Consider the following 23,676-nt stretch of genomic DNA (forward strand, 5'->3'; position numbering starts at 1 on the left):
AGAAACATAAAAGTACAGGTGGCTGTGATGTCGACGTTGGCAGGGGTCAAGTGAGACAGAGAATCGCGGGCTAAGCATGGGAACTTGGTTTCTCTCAAGGAGGTAATGAGGCCATAAAATTGGTAAGCAAGAGAGAGTCATGCTCATATCTGTGCTGAGTAGAAATTGTCTGGACAGACTGACATAAGCAAAAGTGGCCAAAGGTCATGCAGGGAGGGGCTCTCTGCATTTCCCTTTCTTCCGTAGATGGCATTCAATAGTTCCAGCTGCTGGCATCTCCCACTAGACCAAGATCCACAAGAATATGAATTTTCTTCGCTAATATTTGCTTAAAGACTTAGAAGACGCCGTACCTCTATAGAAGCCTGTTGGAAGAATTAATTCATTGACTAAATATATCATGATTTCTAGAATGTCATCAGTAGAATGTCAGAGAAAGTGGGCTAATTATGTTTGAATTTCTGGAACACTTGGGTGATTTTGTTGATAATACTGGAAATGAATGAATCATTATAGTAACATCCTAGAGTGGCTGGGGGGTTTCCGAGGGGCCCTGAGGTTTTAGAGATGCCCCTGTGATCAAGAGGGGTGACCCTGGAGATGGAGATTTACGCCTTCAGATTCTGGCTGTTGTTACGATGCAGTTGTCAGGCTGGGTGTCAGAGAGAGCTGTGGCATCCGTGGAAGGTCTTCCTGTGCGCGTTCAGGGGAGAGGGCTCCAGCCTCGCTCTGGCCTCAGTACGCTGCAAGATCTGCGTACACACTGGTACCGGTTGAGGGTTCCGTGGGCCTCTGGGAAGTGGGAGCGACCTTTTTCTGTGTGGACGTCCAATGATCCAACAGTGCATATGCCACCTCCCTTGGTTCTTCTGTTTCAGGGTCCTGCATAGAGGGGCATGATGAGTGAGGGTGTGCAAACACTTGTGGGGACTGCGGGGAAGTGGGACAACGTTGAGAGATTGCACGAGAGAGAACCTACCACCCTGTTCACCATCCTGGGCACCTCAGGCTCGCTGTTCACTGTGGCAGCATCTGTAGGCGACAGAAGTCATCAAAGCAAAGTGCTTCTGGACTCTCATTTTATAGATACAGGTACCAGTGCACAGAGAGATGCAATGGACGTCTGGGATTGCTCATCCGCCTCATGGTAGAATCCGAAATTTTACCTCTTTGAAGTTCAAACACCCATCCCATCGACAGCTCCCAATTTCTATACCACTGATTCTCTCCCCTACTTTTTCCCTTAGGTAGATCCTGTTTCTAGATATTAATGGCTGCAGTGGACAAGAGGATACAGTGGAGAATTAGGCAATGGTCTGGAAAGGGAAAGAGACAGGGGCATTGATGCTTCCTCTGAAAGCTCTGTCTCTGCGGCCCCTGCCTTCAACCGGGTGTCAGCCTGCAGCCACAGGACACACACCTGCGCACCCTCACCCCACCTCCCCACTTTGCCCAGATAGCACCGGCCCCTGCTTTCTGAGACTTACTCTTTTTGGCAGAGCACCAGTGACGGATGAGGAAGAAAGGAAGGATGGCAAGGAACAGGATGGCCACTGAGGGCCCAACCACAACATGCAGGTTATCTGGAGGAAGATGCAGATCCAATAAGAAGCAAACCATAGCAGGCCTCCGTTACTGGTTGCCAGGTAAATTAATACAGTACCCCTATCTCCACAACACGCTCGAATCAAACAAACTAAATTCTCCAAGAAAAGAAAAGGGTGAAATGAAGACCAAAGCAAGTGAAGTTGCCTCATGTCACACAGCCAGGAAATAATGACACGACGTGTGAGCCCAGGGTTGCAGAATGCAGTGTATTCACTTTCTGTGATCTTGTGAGGTATACGTTAGGTTGACGCTCTGCTGGACATATTTTGTTGTTGTCCGTTCCCTGCCCCAACAAAACCAGTCCTTCGGGAAATCAGGAGGGAAGTGGGCCAGGAGGTAGTGCTATGTCCCACCCAAGACCTGAACTCACTCAGAAGAATACTGGTATTCACCTCCCAGGTGAATCTGTATCTACACATATAATTGGAACCGGGGGTGACGTGAAGGCTTGGGCGTGAGGGGATGGCAGCGGGCAGGTGTTGCACCAGGCATGCAGCACCTTCTCTAGTCCAGGACTGTGCCGTGGGGGAGGGTGTAACGCTTCACATTGCTGGTCTGACCTCGTCTTCACAGGAGCCTCAGAGGAAAGAGGTTCAGCTTAACTTTGTTGTGGGTAACAGACGTAATCATACAGCCGTGGCATAATAATGACTTGAAGCCAAGTGCCTCTGTCATGCTGGCATATTATCACTATTACACTGAATGCCTTTATTTGCACCACCCTATATTTGTTCTCTCCCCTGCCAAGTACGGATTTAGACGCAGTGGAAATAAATCTCAGGGAGTAATTAATGAGCCCAAGATCAAGCAACTGGGAGGTACCAGATCCAATAGAACCACCCTCCAAATGGTTCTGCCACATGAACACATCTTACGTCCACCCACTTCATTAATTTAGTGTCTAAGCTGGGGCCATACTTCACCAGGAAGGTAGAAACCGCTTAGCCAGGGGTCTCCCGGGCTCCAGTAACGCACCTGTTTGTTTCACAGAAGTCGTTATCAATCATAAATGGATTCCTAGCAGGCCCTTCGGTGGCTCCCAGTGGCAGTGAGCGTATACCACAGGCCCCTTGTTCTCACTTAGCTCTCTTGTGTAACCTGGGTCCTCTCTGTCTCCCTACGTTCATCTTGTAATTCTTTCCACCTCACTCGTAGCATTCCAGGCAGAGATTCCTCCTTGACGTAAGATTCTTCTCATGTTGGTACCTTCATGGCTGATAGCTTTGGAATTTTCTTCCACCGATCGTCAAAGAGTTAAACACGTCTTGCCATTAATGTCACAGAGTAAATATTGCCTGATGAGCGAGATAGGCCCTCTCAGGCAGCCTACGTCGTCCACTAAGCATTATCTATCACTTCATTTAAAATTTCATGCATAGGTGCTTCGTGATGGATTATTCAACCGTTCTTCCGTTTGTGTATTCGTTTTCTGCCCTTCCACTTAATTGCACTGCAGTATCAACTCCCAAGAGCCGAGGCCAAAGCCACCTTGTTTACTAGTAGTAGACAGAAAAAGACATCTGCCCCCAAATGCCTGTGACCCAGTCCTCGTAACCTGTGACTGTGTTATATTACGTGAGGAGGAATTAAGGTTGCTTAACGGTTAACTTTAAAGTGGGGAGATTATCCTGGATTATTTGGATGATCCCAGTGTAATCACAGGGCTCTTAAAAGAGAAAGAGGGAGGGAGGAGAGAATTGGAGAAAGAGATGTGACGAAGGCAAGAGGGCCAGAGGGATTCGATGCGAACTAGACATGACCAGCCGTTGCTGGTTTTGAAGACGGGGGAAGGGGACCGTGAGCCAAGGAGCGTAAGAAGGTGCTGGAAGCTGGGAAAGGCAAGGGAGTGGGTTCTTCCCTGGGGTCTCCAGACGGAGGGCAGCCCTGCTGCCGGCTTGATTTTAGCCCAGTGTAACCCACTTCCGACTTCTCAGCTATGCAGCTGTAAATAACTTAAAACACGGTGGTGTTTTAATCCGCTAAGTTTGGGAAGATTTGTTACAGCGGCCACAGGGAATGAACACACAGTGCACACCCAGCGCATGGAACAGCGTTTGAGCAAATAAGTTGATGAAGGAGCCGTATGTGTGGATGAATCCGGTTGCCTCTCACTGCAAGGCTTTTGCTCTACTGAACACATCAGGAGTTCATCCCCACAGGCAAGAGCTCATTTCCTGGCAAACAGGACTTCGCCCATCACCCTCATCAGCCGCTGCCTTCTTTTCCCTCCTCGGGTCTTCAAAATTCTCATCTCCAGTTGGGAATGGGGACATAATACTCATGGCGTTATTCTGGGAAAGGGGGTCAGGTTTATTTTTCTCATCCTCCTTTCTTGGAGGAGATTAAGAGTCCTCACTGAGCCTTACACCGGCCCAGACTGCCTTCTGCTGTGGGAGCGCCGGGGGATGGGGGGCGGGAGGCGGCAAGCCCAGGAGCCCAGAGCTAGGAGGAGGCTGAGTCGGCGCCCTGCCCCAACGCTTTCCTCGCCCGGCTTTCCACAGACAGAGGGAAGGGGGTCCTGTACTCACCGGTGTTGGAGCTTGGTTTTGTGCGACTCGTTGAAGAGTCTCCTGGAAAGCAGAACAGGAGACGGGTGAGGAAACGAGGCAGCCTGTCCTCTGCCACGCTGCCGCTCCCTTGTCATCCTGACGCCGAGCTCCTGGGAGACTTGGCGCCCCCTTCTGTATTCCCTGGGGGCCTGACTCCTCCCCGAGACCTGCAGGATGCAGAGGGGACAGGAGAGGCTGATGACGAGAGGTGTCTGTACCGAAGAGCAGGTCTCCCGCCTTGCCTCAGCGCCATCGGTACCCCTGGGACGTTCGCTGTGGGTGACAGGTGAGGAGGGGCTTCTGGGAAGTGGTAATAGTGAGAGGCCAGTGCAACCTCTGAGCCCCCCAGACTGAGCCCAGCCTCTCCTCCTTCTGGGTCTGCCCTGCCCCCTTTCTCCAACTGCCTTAATAGACCCCTCAGTGTGGCCTCCAGGCAGGATGTGAAGGAGTGTCTCAGGTACATCCTCAGTTTTTCTTTCTCTTTCTCTTTATTCATCTGTGCTTTTCTTCCCTCCAGAATTCCTGAGCATCTTCCCAATATCAGATGGGCTCTCCTCAGACATGGTCTTAGTATTTGGTCTGAATCACAAGACAGGAGTGGGACAGGCTGAGGGCGCCTCACCTGTGACAGAAAGGTAGAGTGTGTCACTTGGGTCTGACCACCTGTAGGGGGAGTGGCTGGAAAGGCCATGGCACCTGTAGGTTGCGCTGTGGGCTGGGCTCCCAGGACCCAGAGGGAATTCTGCCTGGAACGTGCCGTTGTGGCTGTGCCCCGCAGCACCAGCATCCGTGGCTCTCCCCCTCCCTGAACAGGTGGTACACGGCAAGGGAGCTCTTGGAGTGGCAGAACGAGGTCAGGTTCCCGCTTGACCTCACCGTGGGGCCCACCTGGGCTGGGGGAGGAGGTTTCCTGCATAGACCTGGAAGGAGAGGCGGTTCAGAGGGGTCCTTCCTCACTCACACTGGCTTCAGCCCTGAACTGAGAGTCCTCTCTCCCGGTTCTCCTGAACTCTCCCCCCTTGCGCCCACTCTCTTGTTCTCTCTCCCCGTCGTGTCTGTCTCTCTCCTACTTTCTGGGTCTCTCTCTAGGTCTCTGACATTGCCTCCTTCCTAATGTTTTTCCTTTTTGTATTTTTGTACTCTCTCGGCCCCTCTTTGGATGGGTTGGTTTCTCTTTCACTCTGAGTCTCTCATTCTCTATCTTGTCCCTGTCTTTTGGCATTATTCATTCTTTCTTTCTTTCTTTTTCTTTCTTTCTTTTTCTTTCTTTCCTTCTTTCTTTCCTTTCCTTTCTTCTTTCCTTTCTTTCTTTCTTTCTTTCTTTCTTTCTTTCTTTCTTTCTTTCTTTTCTTTTCTTTTCTTTTCTTTTCTTTTCTTTTCTTTTCTTTTCTTTTCTTTCTTTTCTTCCTTCCTTCCTCTCTCTCTGTGTGCGCGCACATCTGTGCACAAATGTGTTTCTCTGTCTCTGCATTTCATTGACCCTGCTTTCTCTCTGATCCTACCTCTCTGTGGGCTTTTGACCTCCATAATCCTGTAACATTTGGGGTGACCTTGCAACATGGCCTGAAGATACAGAATGAAGACCCATAAAACACACAACGTACAGGAGCCACTGTTTGACTCCTTCACCAGGGACTATGGTATCCTGGGGGCGCATTTGTGGCTCAAATACATGGAACGAAGCCATGTCAGAGTAAACACAGCATCTGTGGGTGGGTGACATTGGGGATGAGGACACAGGGCGCGTGGAGAATCAGCCTGAGACAGGCCAGCTTGGTCATGCAATTTGGGTCAGATACATGGTGTGTCTTTGGGTTCTTTTAGTAAGAGGAGTGCAGAGTTAAAATGGAAAGCAAATTTCTAAACTGTTTCAAGTCTCTGAACAAAGTCAGGGTGGAAGGGCGCCCTCTCTCTGATACATTCATGTCTGCCTGTATCCCTCACCTCACTCTTCATCTCCTTTTCTGAGTGCCTCTGAGCTGCGTCTGCTCTTCACGTGATAGCAAGTTGTCTGTAATTGTTTCTCCTCTTTCGTTGTCTCTCTCGATGTAGATCAAACCCATTCTGTTTCTCTCCATAAGAAGCCTACACTCATCTCCCTCACCACCACCTGGGGCTTCCAAGCCCTGGCACATCCAGTTGGTATTCCCAAGTAAGGCTGAGGGCAGGTCTAGACATTCTCACCTGTGATCGCCATGTCCAGAGGGTCACTGGGGGCTGACCGCTCGTAGTGGGAGCGACTGAGAGAACAGAGGCATCTGTAGGTCCCTGCACAGACAGAAGTCATAGTGCCCACGGAGAAGTTGGCCTGGGAGCCCCCCTCGTGGAGCTGCCTAACGAAGTGCAAGGGGTCTGTGGTTACCCCCTCCCTGTGCAGAATCAGAATGAAGCTGTCAGACGTGATCTCTGAGCGACATTGTAGCAGTTATGTTCCGTCCTGTTTGCACCAGGGGACCTGGCTGAGCTGTGAGGGAAGGTTTCCTGTAGACGCCTGAGAACATAGATGTTCTGAGTTTAGAAGGAGTCACCCTTCCTCACCCCATCGCCCCCCACGTCTGTCTTTCTCCTTTCTCTCTGTGTTTACACGTCCTTTTCTGTCTGTCTACGTCCCCCTCCACCTCTCTCCCTCCTGTTTCTCTGTTTCTCTGTCTCTAGCAGCACCAGACTCCATTCTCACTGCGCTCACCCTTAGCACCTTTGCTGTTGTATCTGATTTCCACAGACCCGTTTCCTGTGTTCTGTGGCGGGGGTGGGGGAGTGACCACAGCAGACTGCATTTCCAGGCTTTCTTATCAGCCAGGTTCATGCTCTTTTTGACAAATTGGAATCCCTGGTAGGAAGTAAAAATTAAGTAGTGAGGCAGGAACTGTAGTGCCTCTCAGTGTGCACCCAGCTGGTGCCTGTGGATGTGTATGCGGGTGGAGGGGTACATCTCCTGCCACGTCCATGCCTCCTCCATGGTCCCCTGCTTCCATCGGGCGCCCCTGAGACTGGAACCACGGGCACTGACCTGCGTCACTCCTGCTACCCTAGCCTATTTCTGCACAGCTTCACTTCACCTGTTTGACTTCCTAGTGTGTCCTTCACCTGGGCACCTGCAGTGGTTGCCTACTGCTGCTGTAAGAAGTTGCCACAAACACGGTGGCCAAGAAGAACACAAATTTATTATCTTGTGGTTCTGGAGTTAGAAGTGTGACACGGGTCTCACTGGGCTGACATCGAGGTGTCGGCAGGGCGGCGTTCCCTCCGGAGCTCTAGGGGAGAATTAGTTCCTGTGCCGTTTCCAGTTTCCAGAGGCACTTTGAGTTCTGTTTTTCATAACTCTGTCCTCTATCTTCGAAGCCAGTGATGGTTGGTGGAGTCTTTCTCATGCTGCCTCCCTCTGATGCTCACCCGCTTCCTTCTTTGCCTTCTAAGGACCCTTGTGATTACACTGACCCCTCCCGGATAATCCAGGATAATCTCCCTCTCTCACGGTCACCTGCCTAACAACCTTAATTCCATATCCAGTCTTCATTTCCCTCGGGCCGTAACATAATACATCTGTGGATTTGGAGTATTACGGTGTGGGCACCAGGGATGCCCTTATTTTGCCCACTGCAGTACCCAACTTCCTGTATTAAATATCCTTGTATCTAAAATACTTGGAGCATTTCCTGTTGTTTTGATTGGCCGCTGACTGACACTCCCACAAGAAGACTCGGGTAGGAAGACAATGGGTAGCCATTCTAGGCACGAGCTCTCTGACCTGTGACCACAATTGTCAGGGGGTCGCCTGGGCGCCGACCTCGCAGAGAGGGAGCGACTGTAATAACCGAGACACCTGTAGGTCCCCGCGTGTGCTGAGGTCACAGGGCCCACGAGGAGGCTGTTCTGAAATCTTACGTCCTGGAGGTTGGGGACATGGCCTCCGGCATCCTTGTACAGCCGGAACCTGTCAAACCCGAGGTGGGAGTGGCACTGAAGAGTCACGTGCTGCCCTAGGGGAACCACAGGGCTTGGCCAGGCAGACAGGGAGGGCTTGTCATGACCGCCTGAGGGAGAAGGAGGCACAGCTTTAGAGAGGAAAATGGGGAGCCCCCTCCCCTCTCTGTGCTCAGAGGCTGCCCCTCCTTCCCCGTCTCTAAGGCTCCTTTCCAAGCCAGGGGAATCCATGCGACATAAGCACACAGACAGACATAGCATCTCCGACAAGAAAGGCGTACTGAGAATCTTGAGCAAGTACTCAACAATGGACTCTTACTAGATGTGGACAGTGTAAAATTAATTACGTAGAACAAGACGGAGTAGACAATGGAAAAATAAGCTGTGTGAGTGAAATGCTGTCAGCTCACACGGAAAGCACATGACGCGGTGCAGCCGGCAGCAGAACATTCTGGAATCTCAGGGGGCATGGCATACGGTTCTCCCCTCTTCTGACGGAGGGGCAGCAGCGACAGTGCTCTGCAGAGCCTGCCTTCGTGGAACTTCTGCAGAACCTGAGTTTCTGTCTTGCCCTCGGAAGGCCTGTTGTTCCTGGCACTGCCTCCCTCCCTCGCTCCACAGGAAACGGAAACCCCTCCCCAGACACCCCAGATCTGAGTCCCCTTTAGCTGCCCGTAGTGTCTGGCTCAGCAGAGTGGAAGAGTGCCTGGGGAGGGCTTCTGGGCCGGAACGGGGGGCTAGATGCCCCTGGGCCCCCTCTTTCTACTTCCCAAGTGATTCACCCTCTGTGATTATGACTTCCCATTGTCAGCCCATCACCCAGCCTTCTGTGCCATTTCCCCTCCGATTATGGGAAAATTGTATTTGAAGAGGATGGCAACCCAAGGTTTGGGGAAAGAACTCACCCATTTGTGCCTAGATCCTCTGGACCGAGAAAAACCCTGGAAAGAAAGACTCATGCAGGACAGTCCATCTCCATGTAAGACCCGGCTTCCCACTCTTATTTCCACCTGGCTTGTGAGCCTCATTGACCAGGACAGTGCTTGACTCAAGATAAGCTTGGCCGTCAAGGTCCACCTCACCCCCATGGATGCAATGGTCTCTGTCGTGGAGAACCCAACCTTCCAGGACAATATTTGCACCCTAGTACTGCTCCCTCCCCTTCATCCCCATCCAGGACTCACCAAGACATGCCAGGCTGATGATCCTGGAAGTCATGGTGCTGCTTCTGCTGACTAGAAGGCAGAGACCCAGCAAAACTGCGACATGCACAGGATGTTGTGATGGCAGCTAATGTACTCACAAGTTGACCGCAAGACAGAGAGGTGACCCACACACGCTCTTCTTACCTTAAATGAGGCAGTGTGTGGGGGCTGGCTGAGGGAGGAATTGCGCTTCCTGGAAAATTTTCAGACTAGACCTGTCTCCTCAGACCCTTTACAGTGGCCAGACTTGAAGTGCAGTCTCTGACCCGACCCACCTTTTGCTACATTTTCAAGTTTACCAAAAATTTAGTCTGCAATATCTAATCTGCTATTACTCCAATGCACTGTATTCTTTTCTTTTTTTCATTTTTATATGATTTTCATAGAATTTTCTATTTCCTTCTTTCTTATATTAAATTTTTTTCCAAGCATTATATTCTGTTTTATTTTTAATCCTCAACCATCATGATATCCATAATAACATTTCTTAATTGAAAATGCAGGTTTTGTTATTTTTTAATTTATGGATTTTCTTCTATATTGTATCATCTTTCCCCTGTATGTATGTACTTCCAAGTTCTTTGACTGTCTAGCAGTTTTTAAAAATCAACGTAGAGTTGACTTACAATATTACATTAGTTACTGGTGTATCACACAGTGATTTAATGTTTTTATAGATTGCACACCATGTAAAGTGCTATAAAATACTGAGTGCCTTCCCTGCACTGTACATTACGCCCCTGTGACTCTCTTATTTTCTAACCAGCAGTTTGTACTCCTTAATCCCCTTCACCTATTTTGCCCCCTCCCCTCGGGTAACCACTAGCTTCTCCTCTGTCTGATTCTGTTTTTTTTATATTTGTTCATTTGTTTTGATTTTTAGATTCCACATGTAAGTGAAGACATAGTATTTCTCTTTCTCTGTGTCGCTTATTTCACTAAGCATAAAACCCTCCAAGTCCATTCATCTTCTCAGGTGGCAGGATTTTATTCTTTTTTTAATTGAGGTATAGTTGATTTATAATATTATATAAGCTTCAGTGCACCTGAATCGCTGAACATAGTGATTCACAATTTTTAAAGGTTAACTCTATTTACGGTTGTCATAAATTATTGGCTATGTTCCCTATGTTGTACTATAGCCTGTATATTCTAACTGCATATCTTTGTAGATTATTAATTTTATACGTAGTAGTTTGTACATCTTAATCTCCTACCCCACCTCGCCCCTCCCCCTTCTCTCTCCCCATTGGTAACCACCAGTTTGTCCTCTGTTTCTTTTTTGTTATATTCACTAGTTAACATTTTAATATTCCACATGTAAGTGATATCACACACTGTCTATTCACTTCTCCTACTACCTTCCAAGCCCACCTGTGCTGTGTGAATAGCAGACTCTCGTTCTTTTAACGGCTGAGTAGTATTCCATTGTATGTATACACAGCAGTCCCACTTCACACATTCATCTGTTGGTACACTTACGTTGCTTGGTAACGTCAAAGACCTCTGAGTTCAGGGCGCTGTGGCACCCCTGCAGCTCTCTGCTTCTCCCTGGGGAGTCGTATTAACAGGACAGCCTGCGACCGAGGCGCCAGCACAGCACCTGCCTCCACCCCCCTGCCCAGGCCCATGACACAAACAAAATGATTGACTGACTTGCCAGATGGATGCCTTAGGGGCTGCTCCACGAAGGATACTGATGCTCTTCTGGGAAACACAGAAATGTGGGGCTGCTAACTCAGGTCTCACTCGTGGTTTCTGCATGATGGTGTAAGTGTTGATTGTTACCACTGCTCCAAGGTGGCCAGTGCCCGCAAGAGGCAATTAATCACTGACCACACCCTCTTTAAATGGATTGATATAAAGATGCCCAGATGAGTAGAGGTCTTTTGTAAGTGTGAGCAGCTGACCTGGTACAACAAGTAAGCTGTCCCTCAGTCAAGACCAGCATGGCTGGCTTACCTGTATTCAGGTGTCCTACTCATAAAATATGCCAGACTCCACAATGAACAGAAATATGACAGTTTGCATGGAACTACTGGTTTTCTGTTACCCCAAATTAAAACTTTTCATATGGCTCTCAAGAATTTGATTCGTTCAATAATATATAAGAGAAAACAGTATGGATGTAAAGTCGAAACAAGATATTGAAAATCTTGGGATAATTGGGCAACAGGGAAGAAGAAAATACTGTGTAAACAAATCTCATTCTAAATGGGAGCATTTTGGGGGGAGGGTGTAGCTCAGTGCCTCCTCCACGGGTAAATAAATGAATAAACCTAAATAGGAGCATTTGCATTTCTCTGCTCACATAAGCCTGTACGGGCTTCCTTGTAGGAAGAAAACAAAGAAGTAAAACACGTATGAGTGGACACTCCATTGATTTATCCTCCCAGACCTGATAAAGTAGAAGCCACACTTAAGTACGATCAAATGGTAGGAGCATTGAACACGGCAACTCCCTTCATGCATAATTAGTCATAGACCACTCTTTCCTTAACTCACAGTGTTTTCGGGGGGAGTAATTAGGTTTATTTATTTATTTAATGGAGATACTGGGGATTGAACCCAGGACCTCCTGCGTGCTAGGCACGCACTCTGCCACTGAGCTATACCCTCCCCCTACTCTTTCCTTAAAAATAACTCTTATACTCTGTTATTCATGAATGGATCATTTATTTTGTGGAAGGGAAATAGTGTGTGTTTCTTGCTCATGTGGTTTTCTCTGTGCATCAGCTGATCTTGTACGATCACTATGCTTCATGCATTTTCCAGCGAGAAGAGGATGCTCTGGTCTTTACCTCTCTTGGTAAAACAGGGTTCCTCTAGGACCAGCCTAGCAGTGGAACAGACACTGGGGAGCCTGGGGTCATCGTTCAAATAGCCTGGCTTGGAGCATGCCTGTCATTTACGCTCACGTCCACTGACCAGCATTGGCTGCTAGCCCACGTCTCAGGCAGTGGAGGAGATATAATCCTCCTTTTTGTCCCAGTGAGACGAGGAACTGTCTTTGCATTGCATTAGATGTTATCAGCAGTTACACCACCTTCCTCTGTCTGTTGGGTAGTGGATTAACTCACATTTGCCAAGCATGGGTTTCCTGAGACCTCCCATGGGCAGGACCTTGAATGGGCACCCGAGTCTCAGAGAGTAGTCATACTGCACCCTGCTCAAGAAGCTGATGGCCCAGGCACGATGGACCAGCACAGAACCGGCAATTGTAGCTGAGCATAGTGGGCATGTGGGAGTGGTGGCGAGAGCACTGTAGGGACAAAAGATGCATGTAACTAAGACCTCGAGATACAGATGCTTGTATGAAAGTGATGTCTACACTGAGATGCTCAAGAAATACAGGAATTTGCCAGGTGGAGATAAAGCAGTTCCTAATTCCAACGCTGAGCAACGGTTTATTGCATGTAGCAATCTGTAGGCTGTTTTGTGAAGACACTGATTCAATTAGAAAGTAAAAAAAAAAAATTAAGGGTAAGATGGAGAAATCCACAAAAGCCAACATCCTGAGTATATTGTGTATTGAGAATAGATGTGTGGTTTCTATCCAGAAAACAATGGATACTAGGAGAATGTGTAAGCAGGAGGCGATATTCTGAGTTTGGTTGAAAACACAACTGGCAGACACTTTCATGGAGTTAGGAGGTGATAAGACCTTCCAGGAAGGGGTCCTGCTTGTTACTCGTATTCCACTAGGCACGGTCACCTCAAAATACATGTTACATATGACCTCTGCCATCGGACTGAGCTCCGTGAGAACGTGGGCTTTCTTCAAACTGGTATCATCAGTCTAGAACAGCTATTATGTTCTGCAACAATGAAAGGGTTGTATATTTACTCTGTTCTGTGTGACAGGGAGCAGCGACATGTGGCTTCTGAACACTTGAATTTTGGCTGGTGGTGCTGAGGAACTGAATTTTAAAATTTATTTAATCTAACTTTAATTTAAATAGCCCTATCTGGCTAGTGGCTACCAGTACCTCAGACCTGGCATCTACTTCCTCTCTATAAAATTTTACTGAATAATTTACAGAGCATATGCATCAGACTTTCCAGATTTGCTTCGGTAGAATTTCAGAAAAAGGAGGATGCTAATGATCAGATACCCAGTATGAGCAGATAGTACGATAAATCTCTGCAAATGGTGGGACAGTTAGAACAGAGCCTCTAATAGCTGAGAGGTGACTAAGAGGCTGTGGGATTTTGAAAATAATCCTACAAGTCTTTAAAAATGTTTATTTATTTAACTTCTTGCTTTTTGTTTTTGTTTTGGAGGGGGAGATAATTAGGTTTATTTATTTACTTGTTTATTTTAATGGAGGTACTGGGGAGTGAACCCAAAACCTCGTGCGTGCTAAGCAGGTGCTCTACTGCCCTCTCTCTCCCTACAAGTCCGAGACGCCGCTGTTAACCTTGGAGCTGTCGGGCTGGGTTTGTGGAAGAGGAACAGTGCCCGCGGAGGAACCCCGTTAGGAAGAGTCCAGATCCTTGCTTTGTAGCACTCTGTGTGGTCAGAGCCTGGGGCCACGTCTGGCCACAGCATGGTCTTGGTTTATGTTGAGTTCCATGTAGACACTGTGCTCAGCTGAGGGCTACGTAGGGCTCAGGGGCTTGGGAGTCAAGTTCATCTCTGAGCTGGTCCAGCGGTTCAAGTGGGCATATGTCACGTCCTGTGTGTCTTCTGCTGCAGGGTCCTGGGAGCAGAGAGGTAAGAATAATGGACTGAGAGAGGGTCTTTGAAGGCAGGAGCACTGGACACGTGGAAGAGCTCAAGCTGTGGTGAGGGTTTGGGCTGGGAGCACTCACCTTGCCGTTCACCATTCGCTCCTCCTTGGGCTCTGGGTCCACCAGGGCAGCTCCTGTGAGTGGAAGGAAAGCTCTTGGGAGGATTCTTCCAGATCCTCACGTCTTTGGTGGGAACATCAGAGCCAGAAAAAGGCAGGCGGGCAGAGGTTGCTCAGCCCGTCTACCCTGCTAAATCGAAGAAAAACCATCCCATATACAATCCCAGGCATACGTTGACTGTCCCAGCGTCCTGTACAAACCCACTGACCCCGTCCTATATCTTCTCCTGTAGACCATCTTCTTCTGCAGGTCAGTGGATTCCCCAGCGCTGAGGGGGATATAGGGGAGAAGAAGGGATACTTGTGGGTTGAAGGAAAGGACAGGGTTCCATGGGTCTCTGGAAGATGTTCCATCAAGGATCTCAACAATAAAACCACAATTTAACCCACAGGAAGTGAAAACATAATTCTATGCTCCAATCACACCTCTCCTTCAGTCAACTACATTGCTCCGTCCTCCTTCAGACTTAGACAATTTTTGATAGAACCCCAGTAACAAACAAGAGCAGCGAGGAAATGCCAGCAGGGATGAAGGCTGTGGAGAGCGCAGGGAGAACGTGCAGCTTGCTGGCATGGCCCTGAGGGGCTGAGTTTCTGTCAGTAAGCAAACAATGGAAGCTCTGCTTATTGGTTGTCTACGTTGTTGCCAATACACACTGGATTCATTGTATCCTTGTGTCAGGCTGTGTCAGCATCTCTCAGCCTGACCAACCATGGTCTCCATCTCCCAGTAGGTACAAAAACATCCAAGAGAAATGCTAACAGTGGACAGAATAATGAGGCTACGAAAGACCAGCAGAGGTGTGAACCCAGGTCCACCTGGCACCTTCTCCTGCCCCATGTGACAAGACATGATGTTTTTGCATGAACAGGGACTCCTTGCATCAACCATAGCTGAACATCCTCCCGTCTCATTCTCCCCAGGACGTGATAACTGCACATTCTGAGAGCTGAGAAGGCCTGGCCAGAGGTTGGATTAGGTCATGCCTCTACCCCAGGTTCCTGTGGTTTTAACTTGCTTCAGAGAATCTTGAGGACCCTCTCCCAGGAATGACAGAATGAAATCCAAGTGCCTCATCATTGTTTATCAACCTTAACCTATTTGGGCTCCAGACACTTCTCTCATCTTCACCTTGCACACCACGCACCAGGCACACTACGCTGGTGCTTTGAATGCACCAAGCTTATTGCCACTGGACTCACTGTGCTCACCGTTCCATCTGTCAGGAATATCCTTCCACCAGTCTTCTCAAGGCTGGCGTTCCTTGCCGTTACATCACTCTGAAATGCCACGTTCTTCAGTAGAGCCTTCCTCAGCACTCACTCTTAATTATCCACTTAGGTTTTCCCTATCACATAGCTCTCTCTTGATGTATATGAATTCATTCACCGTAATGAATTTTAATTCTTTTATCCATCAGACTTTTTCTCCTCCATCCACACACACCTGGAATGTGCTCCTCGTGGAGACAGGACCCTTTCACTTCTGAACTGTTGAATATATTGCTTGCAGGACAGTAACAGGTGGACAATACATATTTAAGGTGTTCCCTTAAATCCACTACTTCCCCTATCATCTCCAGCCCTACAAACCCTGATGGAGGGAAGGTAAGCTTCTCCCCTGAGAATGGGGACCCCTTTGTCCAACTTAGAAATTCTGATTCTCAGAGCATGAGAGGTTCAACGTCCCCTCTTGTTCTCATGCTGACCACAGTCTCAAATAGTGACGGGGAATTTGGGCATTAGAGAGGAAAGCTGACTAGCCCGAGGTCACCCAGCTGGGAAGGGACAGAGCCAACACTCACACAGGAGCCCTCTGTCTCTCTAGGGATTTATGAACTAAATTAGGGGGTGTCCTTACCTACCTTTTATGGCGCTTGGGTCTGTGTGTGATGGACAAGTACTAGTAACGGATCCTAGGAAAAAGACAGAGAAGGGGTGAGCAAATGACTTTCCTCACCCACTGAAGTAGGGCCATTCCTTCTGGAGGGTCGGCCTCCTGCCTACCCCTTACTCTGTCATCCCCCAAAGGGCTGATGGGGATCTTCTGGCCCCTTCATCTGAATGCCTTGAGTGGATACTCCCTCCCTGAGATGTGATGGTGGAAGGAAGCACTAAGGATATGCCTGTCAATGAAAGACAGCTATGAACAAGGGACATTATCCCCTCTTCGGTGATGAATATCTGTGCTCCTTTTTTCAGCGGAGGGAGGTAATTAGGTTTATTTATTTATTCTTAGAGAAGGCACTGGGGATTGAACCCAGGACCTCATGCATGTTAAGCATGCGCTCTACCACTTGAGCTACACCCTCCTGACTTATGCTCCTTAATTGGTAAATGACCTGTATGTCAGAGGGGCTTTGGGGAAACAAAGGTGAGGGGCAAATGGAACCTCTGATTTCCCCAAACTGAGCCCAGTCTCTCCTCCTTCAGGGTCTGCCTTGACTCCTTTCTTTATTCACCTGGATAGACAGAACCCTGATGTGGGCATCCATACAGGAGGTGGAGGAGAGCTGCGGTACCACTTACCATCCCCTCTTCCTCTCTGTGTTTCTTATTGCTTCCATTTGTCCAGGAGCCTTAAGATTCCCCCATCACCAACATGGAGCCTTCAGATAGAGCTCTGTGATGTAGTGTATCTATGATTCAGTGTATTGTAGAGCACTGGATAGGATGAGTTTCCTCACCTGTGACTGAAAGGTACAGTGGGTCACTCGGGTCTGACCATCTGTACAGGGAGTGATTGAAAGAACGCCTATGGACCCCACAGTGGGCTGGGGTCGCAGGACCCAGAGGAAAGTCGGGCTGGAATGCACCAGTGTGACTCTTCCCTCCGGCAAGCCAGCATCCTCAGGCTTCCCCTTCCCTGGATAGGCGGTACACGTCAAAGGAGCTCTCAGAGCGGCAGAACAAGGCCACATTCTCTCCTAACCTCATCATGGGGCCCAGCTCGGCTGAGAGAGATGATTCCTCGTGTATTCCTAGGAGAAAAAGAGACCTTGATCTTAGAGCACAACCTCACTCACGCTGACCGTGGACAAGAATGTAGGGTTCTCTCCCCATTCTGCTGAGATCACTCTGTATGTGTTTTGGTGCCTCTCTCAGTCTCGCTTTCATCCCTACAACCTGAACTCATACTGTGTGTGTGTGTGTGTGTCTGTCTGCCTCTTTACGACTCTGCTTTCCCTTGATTCTATATTGCTTTCTAACTATATCCCCTGGCTTACTGCCCTTAAAATCAATAAGAGATACAGGGCTTTCTCTTTTTTTGATGAATATTTATAGTAGCTTTACTCATAAATACCAGAAACAGAAGGGGAAAAAAAGCAAATATCCTTAAACTGGCAAATGGATAAGCAAACTGTGATATTCATACAAAAGAATATTGTTCACCAACTAAAATGAATGAACCATTGATACAACAGCCGGATGAGTCACAAATGCCTAATGTGAAGTCAAAGATGCCAGACACAAAACATTACATACTGTATGATTCCATTTATATGACGTTCTGGAAAGAGCAAAAATACAGGGGCAGGGAAAAGATCAATAGCTGAAAGGGGTTGGGGTTGGGGAGAGGAGTAGACCACAGAAGAGCAGAATGAGGGTGTTTTGGAGGGTGACAGAATGCTTCTGCATTTTGACTGTGGTAATTGTTACATGATTATGCATTCGTCCAAACTCATAAAGCTGTACACCCAAAACAGTAAATTGTATTGTATTTTAATTTTTAAAAATTTAAAGCAAATGTATTTATTTTAAAAAACACAAAGACAAGGACAACTTAAGATCCCATATCATCTCCACTATTTAATATGAGATCTTAGACAAATGACTTAATATCACAGAGGTTCAGTTCTCCAACTTTTAAAATTAAAAACATATTATTTCTATTTCACTGTATTATTCTTATACTTAGTTCGTTAAATGTTCTGAGCGCCTGCATTTTCATATTCTATTCCTTCTTTCTGAAATGTTACTTCCCTTCCTCTCTTCACTACTTTGCTTCCAACTAGGAACCTCTGGGACTATCAGAAAACACGATATGGACCTTAGGCTCTCTGACCTAGAACGAAGAGATTATGGAGTGGAAATTGCCAGAAGCTCCACAGGATCTTTGAGAACCTCATTCTGTAGGGAGTGGCTAGCACGGCCCTGCACCCCCAGGTGATGAAAGGGACCACTGGTGGCGAAGGTCGGAAGGGACCACTCCTTCCTCTTTGTGCTGAACGGTGTGTTAAACCATGATGCTGAGCAACCTCTGGGTCCCAATTCAGATCATCTAGGGGCTGGGCTGCAGGGATGTCTGGTACCATTGTGTTCTCCTGGCAGAGGAAGGGAGCTGTGGTGTTAAAGTGGGAGACCAACCCCTAACCAACTGTCATTCGGGGCGTCTTTCCCCATCACTCTTTCATAGTCTTCCCCCCACCGCCCCCAAGCGGGGCTGTGTCCGCTGGAACTACAACTCCCGGCGTACCCCGCGCCCAGGGGTCGTAGCCACGCCGGCCGCCCTCCCAGGGAACTCTGGGAAAGGAACGTCGCTTCCGGGGGTACGCCGAAGACGGCGTCGCAGCGACGCGCTGGTTTCACAGAGGTGGTGGACGCCGGAAGGCGCCCTTACTGATTTGAAATGTGCTTAGCGATTTGAAGCCACGACAAGACTTCCCCCGTGGGATTCCTAGTCTCCAGGCGAAAACGCCCCTTTTGTTCTGTCTTTCGAAATCCCAGAGGCCTAGCCGGTGCCCCTGAGCACCGACGGAGGCAGCGTTGATTACGTGACACGCGGAGGTTGCCGGCTCCAGAGCGGCTTCCCAGAGAACTTTAAAAGCGATTTGTTCTAAGGAAAGGAAGGAGCCGCGAGACCCTCCAGCTGCCCGGGGGAAGCAAGTTTTGTCTGGCACAGTTCTCGGTACAAGCAACCGACGTTCAACGGCCCCTCCCTCACCTCTCGGCACCACCACACTGCGCGTGCGCAAGCTCCTCTCCCGCTCGTTCACCCCCCCACCCCCGATTCTTGCTCTTTTGCTCAGTCACAGGCTGTTTCCTCCTTAGCTTCTGACAAGTGCTGTCTTCTCTTTCTTCTTCTTCGTCTTCTCCTCTCTCTGTTTTTCTCCCTCTCCTGAGTCTGTTAGTGTCTGTCTCTGTCTGACTTCTCTCCCTGTACTAACAATGTCCTGGACACCACTACCACACCGGCACTTCCACGACACCAAGAGAAGAGGGACTGGCCACACTCACCTGTGATCACGATGTCCACGGGGTCACTGGGGCCGACCACTCATAGAGTGGGAGAGCCGTAGCAGCTGTAGGTCCCTGCATGCACGGCGGTCATGGGGCCCATGAAAAAATGAGCTTGGGTAGGCCCACCAGGCCCACCAGGAAGCTTCTCTCCATATTGCTGGGTATGCGGCCTGCCGCTCTTTTTGTGCGGGATAAATTTGTCAAACAGCAATTGACAGCGGAGGGTCACAGCCCCTCACACATGCACAATGGAACCTGGGTGGGCCGAGATGGAGGGTTTTGTGAACAGCCCTAGGGGCAAAGAGGTGGTTAGTTTCAGTGAGTCACTCTGCCTAAACTCTTACCCTGAGACCTATAGGGGTGAATTCTCTCCTTTAACCAGTGAAGCTGATGTCCCTTCCCATCTGTTTTCTTGCATTTTCTTAAGACTCATTCTGTCTACTGGCTCATGACTTTTACATCCTTGATCTCACTGCCTTACCTCTATCTGCTTTTCCACTTCTCTTGGCTAAAAGCCTCAGCCTCCTCTGTGTTTCTTCTAAGCCCTTTAGCTGTTAGATCCACTCTTTAAAAAAATTTTTTTTTGTGGGAGGTAATTAGATTTAATTTGTTTTTAAAAAATTTTCAGAGGAGGTACTGGGGATTGAACCCAGGACTTCATGCATGCTAAATATGCACTCTGCCACTTGAGCTATACTCTCCCCCCATTGGATCCACTCGTTCTTCATCCCATCCCTAATCTACGTGGTGGTGGTGGTGGTTGGGGTGGCAGGGGGCTGGGGTGATTCTGCAGGAAGCATTTCCTTCTCCCTTCACACACATCTCCCAGAACATAGGGGGTGACTGGCAGGAGATTGGGGAATAAGGTGGAGAAAAAAGGGACTATTTCCCAATTTCGGACCCATTCCATGCTTCTGGAGACATCTCCTAGGGGACCTTGTCTTACCTGAGACTTCTGTATAGGGTTACAACTTCCGTGTGGGATGCAGGTGCTGGAATCAGGGGACACCACTGCTCCCTGGGTCCTCCCTGCTGGCAGGTAGCAGCAGCAGTCTGCTCTTGCTAATCCCTAGGTTGGCTCCCTGCTCCTTCACCTGGGCGCCCCATTCCTCTATTAAACACTCTGTGTTTAGATTCTCAGTGTGGGTTCTCATTCCATGATTAGGTCCTGGCTGGGCATCCTACGATAAGACTTGGGCTGCACTGAGCTTTGGACCCTGGGTAGGACCGTCTGCACGCAGGGCAGTCACGGGCTGGGCTGGGCTCCTCCTACCTGTGACCACAGTCTGCAGGGGGTTGCTGTGTGCTGAGCACGCGAGGGTGAAGCTGTAAAGTCCGGAACGTGTAGGAGCCAGTATGTGCTGTGGTCACAGGACCCATGGGGAAGTCGTTGAGATGATATCTCTACAGTTCAGGGAAATTGGCCCCATTTCTTTTGAATAGTTTGAATATCACACATGGAAGATGGCAGTGACACTGAAGAGTCACATGCTCTCCGAGGGGAACCACAGGGCTCGGCCAAGCTGACAAGGGTGGCTTGTCAGAGAGAAGGAGAGAAGGGAGCACAGCCTTTGAGAGGAAAATGGGGGGCTGTTCCCTCTTTTCACTGCCCTCAGTGAGAGGTTGTTTCCTCTTTACATTCTTCCAAGGCTTCTCCCCAAAACTGGAGCTCCCTGATGCCCAGGGGCACCTGGTGGGGCCGGAGACACAGCCAGCCCAGCACGGACACCACAGATCTTCTCAGAACAAGAACTACACTTAGAGCGCTGATAAAATGTTGAGAAAGTTTCTCTTAAAACAAAAATTAAACGTGGAAAAGAAGCAGAAGAGCTACTTGTTGGGAAAAAAAAAGGTAAGATGTGAACCTTGCTCTTTTGTTACTTCTCTTGCATCAGAACGTGCCCAAGGTCCAGGTGGCCCTGCCTGATGGCCAGTCCCTTCCCCTGGGGCAGGCCGGGTGCGAGGCCCTGCGTCGCCTCTTGTCGGTGGCGGGTTGGAGGTGGCGCGAGCCACTTTGTCCCAGAGGGGCTTCGTGGGGTCCAGCGCCTTGCTCCCCTCTCGTTATGGAGATGACACTCATCCGTCCCAGCTCCCAGCTCCAGAACGTCACACTGTCCTTCAGGTGAATACAGAGCGGGGTTAACCTCTGAGAGGAATGTAGGTAGAGGATCAAGGACAGAATAAGAACCGGGGATCCATAGGGCATACTGCTTTCCTTGTACCTCCAGAGGTCTCAGCACAGTCCCTCAGCGTCGCCTGCATGAGCCCCGACTACTCTGCTCAGCACAGCAGTAACAGGCTGGGGGCCTCTCCCACGTGTGCCCAGGTCCTCTGGCCCACGCAGAATCCTAGAAGGAAAACCGCACCAGAGATGACTTGTCCCGACTGCATCCAGGCCCCCTTGCACTCCCCCCCTCCCCCCGTGTCATCTGGGCACTGGTGTGAGGACGCCCAGATCTCCAGTGGAGCTGTCTCCTCCCTTCCCTTCCAGGACTCCCCCAGACTCAGGAGGCTGAGGAGCCTGGGGGACTTCGCGTGGCTCTATCAGACAGGAGGCGGGAGCTGAGCACAGCTGCCTGGCTGGCAGGATGTGGTGGGTAGGTTCCTACGCCGTCGCTTGTACAGCTGGCAGGGTTCATGTCACACAGGAAGATGACCAGCCTCTTCTCATCCTTCTCGAAGGGTGGTGGGTGCTGAGGGTCTGATCTGAGCCGTGTCACTCAACACACCTCATATCCTGAGTGTCACATTCTGTTTTCCGAAACCCTAAAGTCATAGGAGGATTTGAACAGATCTTGCTGCCTTTGGAAAGTGGTAACTGATTCAGTTTACACCGTGCAGTGTTCCTTTCCCAAGCTGATGTGTAAATATCGTTAACCTTAAACAGCTCTTTGTAGAAGAGAAATCAAAGGTATCCCACCTCATATTTTTGGCTCAGTATTGGTTGCAAATTAAGGGGGCGTCAATAGAGACTTTGATTCTGCATTTCTATAGGAGAACCAGACATGCGTATTCTAGTTCTTCTTGTTTATCTGAGGTTATTCTTGACTATGAGTGGAAATTTTGTGCCGTCTCTCTGTCTACCACTTCCTCCTTTTCCAATCCAAGGACCACATGTTTACACACACACGCAAAAATGTGTAAAGTAGAAACTTTCAAACTCCAAAATGATTGAGTGAGAGGTGTGCCAAGCATGGCCACAGTCATCAGCTCCAAAGCTGGACAGAGTGCTCCAAACCAGCCATTTCAGGTCTCTGGGGGCAGACACACACTGCTCGGCGTTTGTTCATGGACACGGCTGAATCTGAGTAATGGCAGGGGTTCTGGATTGCTGTGCTGGGGATGGGCTCTGAGGGAGTGCTGGCTACCCCTGCCCTGGCACAGTGTGTTTTCTGCCCCGGCCATAGGGGGGCGCCCTTCCCCTGGAACACTGTCTGCTTGCAGCCTCTGGGAGGCCTTCCTGGGTGCCAGGGTCCTGCCTGTTAGGATGCTCTCGGATATCTGGGTGCAGGTGTGAGGGAGGGGAGAGCAGAGGAGCTGTGATCCTGGGCAGGGCCATCCCACCCACCACAGGACCAGCCTGTTCTTTAAAGGACGAAAGCCACCGGGCATTCCCCGCACCGGATCCAGGCTGAGGTGGGAGCCAGGGTCGTGCGTCCCTTCCCTCCAGCCCCCTCCACTTTGCCCAGGCAGTTTAGAGGGTGCGTTCCGGGGTCCTGGCACCGCTGCAGCCCTGGTTGTCTGACTCTGGGGCAGAGGAGGGGGTGGCGGGGTCTCACAGAAATGCCAGGTTCCCGGGCTTGTTTTCTGAGAGCTTCAGCTTGGGGTTACCCCGACCAACGTGGTCGCATGAGTAGAGAACCATTGCCCCCCGTGACCGGCTGCTAGGTTGTCTCTAACCCCCCCACCCCCCCCCAACAGACAGACACACAAGCGCCACACACACACTTCCCAATCCTACACACACATCCAGGAAACAGCAAACTAACCTTTTCTTTAAATTTACTTTTCATTGGGGTAGCTTTGGTTTATGACATTATGTAAGTTTCACGTGTCCATGGTCATATTTCTGCTTCCGTGTGCCTGCAGCGTGCTCACCACCAAAATTGTAGTTTCTGTCTGTCACCACACAGCTGACCCCTTACCGACTTTGCCCTCCTGCTGCCCCTTCCCCTCTGGTAACCACTACCCGGTTCCCCATTTCTGCATGTTAGCTTTCGTTTGGTTTGTTCATTTATTTTGTTTTGTTTTGTTTGTTTTTATAATCATAAAACCGTACAATATTTGTCTTCTCTT

General features: G+C 49.3%; 2 protein-coding genes and 1 non-coding gene across 3 annotated transcripts; all 3 read right to left on the reverse strand.

The window, feature by feature from the left end:
- Window positions 1-4,352: 4,352 nt before the first annotated feature.
- On the reverse strand, window positions 4,353-8,995 carry LOC102513525 (putative killer cell immunoglobulin-like receptor like protein KIR3DP1). Its single transcript, XM_032487975.1, is given in 6 exon segments — window positions 4,353-4,946; window positions 4,948-5,077; window positions 6,342-6,582; window positions 6,584-6,648; window positions 7,906-7,936; window positions 7,938-8,995. Coding segments are annotated over 6 exon segments (1,077 nt in total). The 5' UTR covers window positions 8,343-8,995; the 3' UTR covers window positions 4,353-4,741.
- A 4,892-nt stretch (window positions 8,996-13,887) lies between these two features.
- On the reverse strand, window positions 13,888-23,245 carry LOC102513286 (putative killer cell immunoglobulin-like receptor-like protein KIR3DX1). Its single transcript, XM_032487371.1, is given in 11 exon segments — window positions 13,888-13,989; window positions 14,102-14,154; window positions 16,005-16,055; window positions 16,827-17,120; window positions 19,378-19,671; window positions 20,654-20,721; window positions 20,723-20,912; window positions 21,675-21,733; window positions 21,884-21,921; window positions 21,990-22,086; window positions 23,160-23,245. Coding segments are annotated over 11 exon segments (1,332 nt in total).
- Window positions 16,379-16,451, reverse strand: TRNAV-AAC. Its single transcript has one exon. It is a non-coding gene; the product is annotated as a tRNA-Val (tRNA).
- Window positions 23,246-23,676: the final 431 nt, after the last annotated feature.

Source organism: Camelus ferus, chromosome 9, assembly GCF_009834535.1.
Source record: "Camelus ferus isolate YT-003-E chromosome 9, BCGSAC_Cfer_1.0, whole genome shotgun sequence".
Lineage (NCBI taxonomy): Eukaryota > Metazoa > Chordata > Mammalia > Artiodactyla > Camelidae > Camelus > Camelus ferus.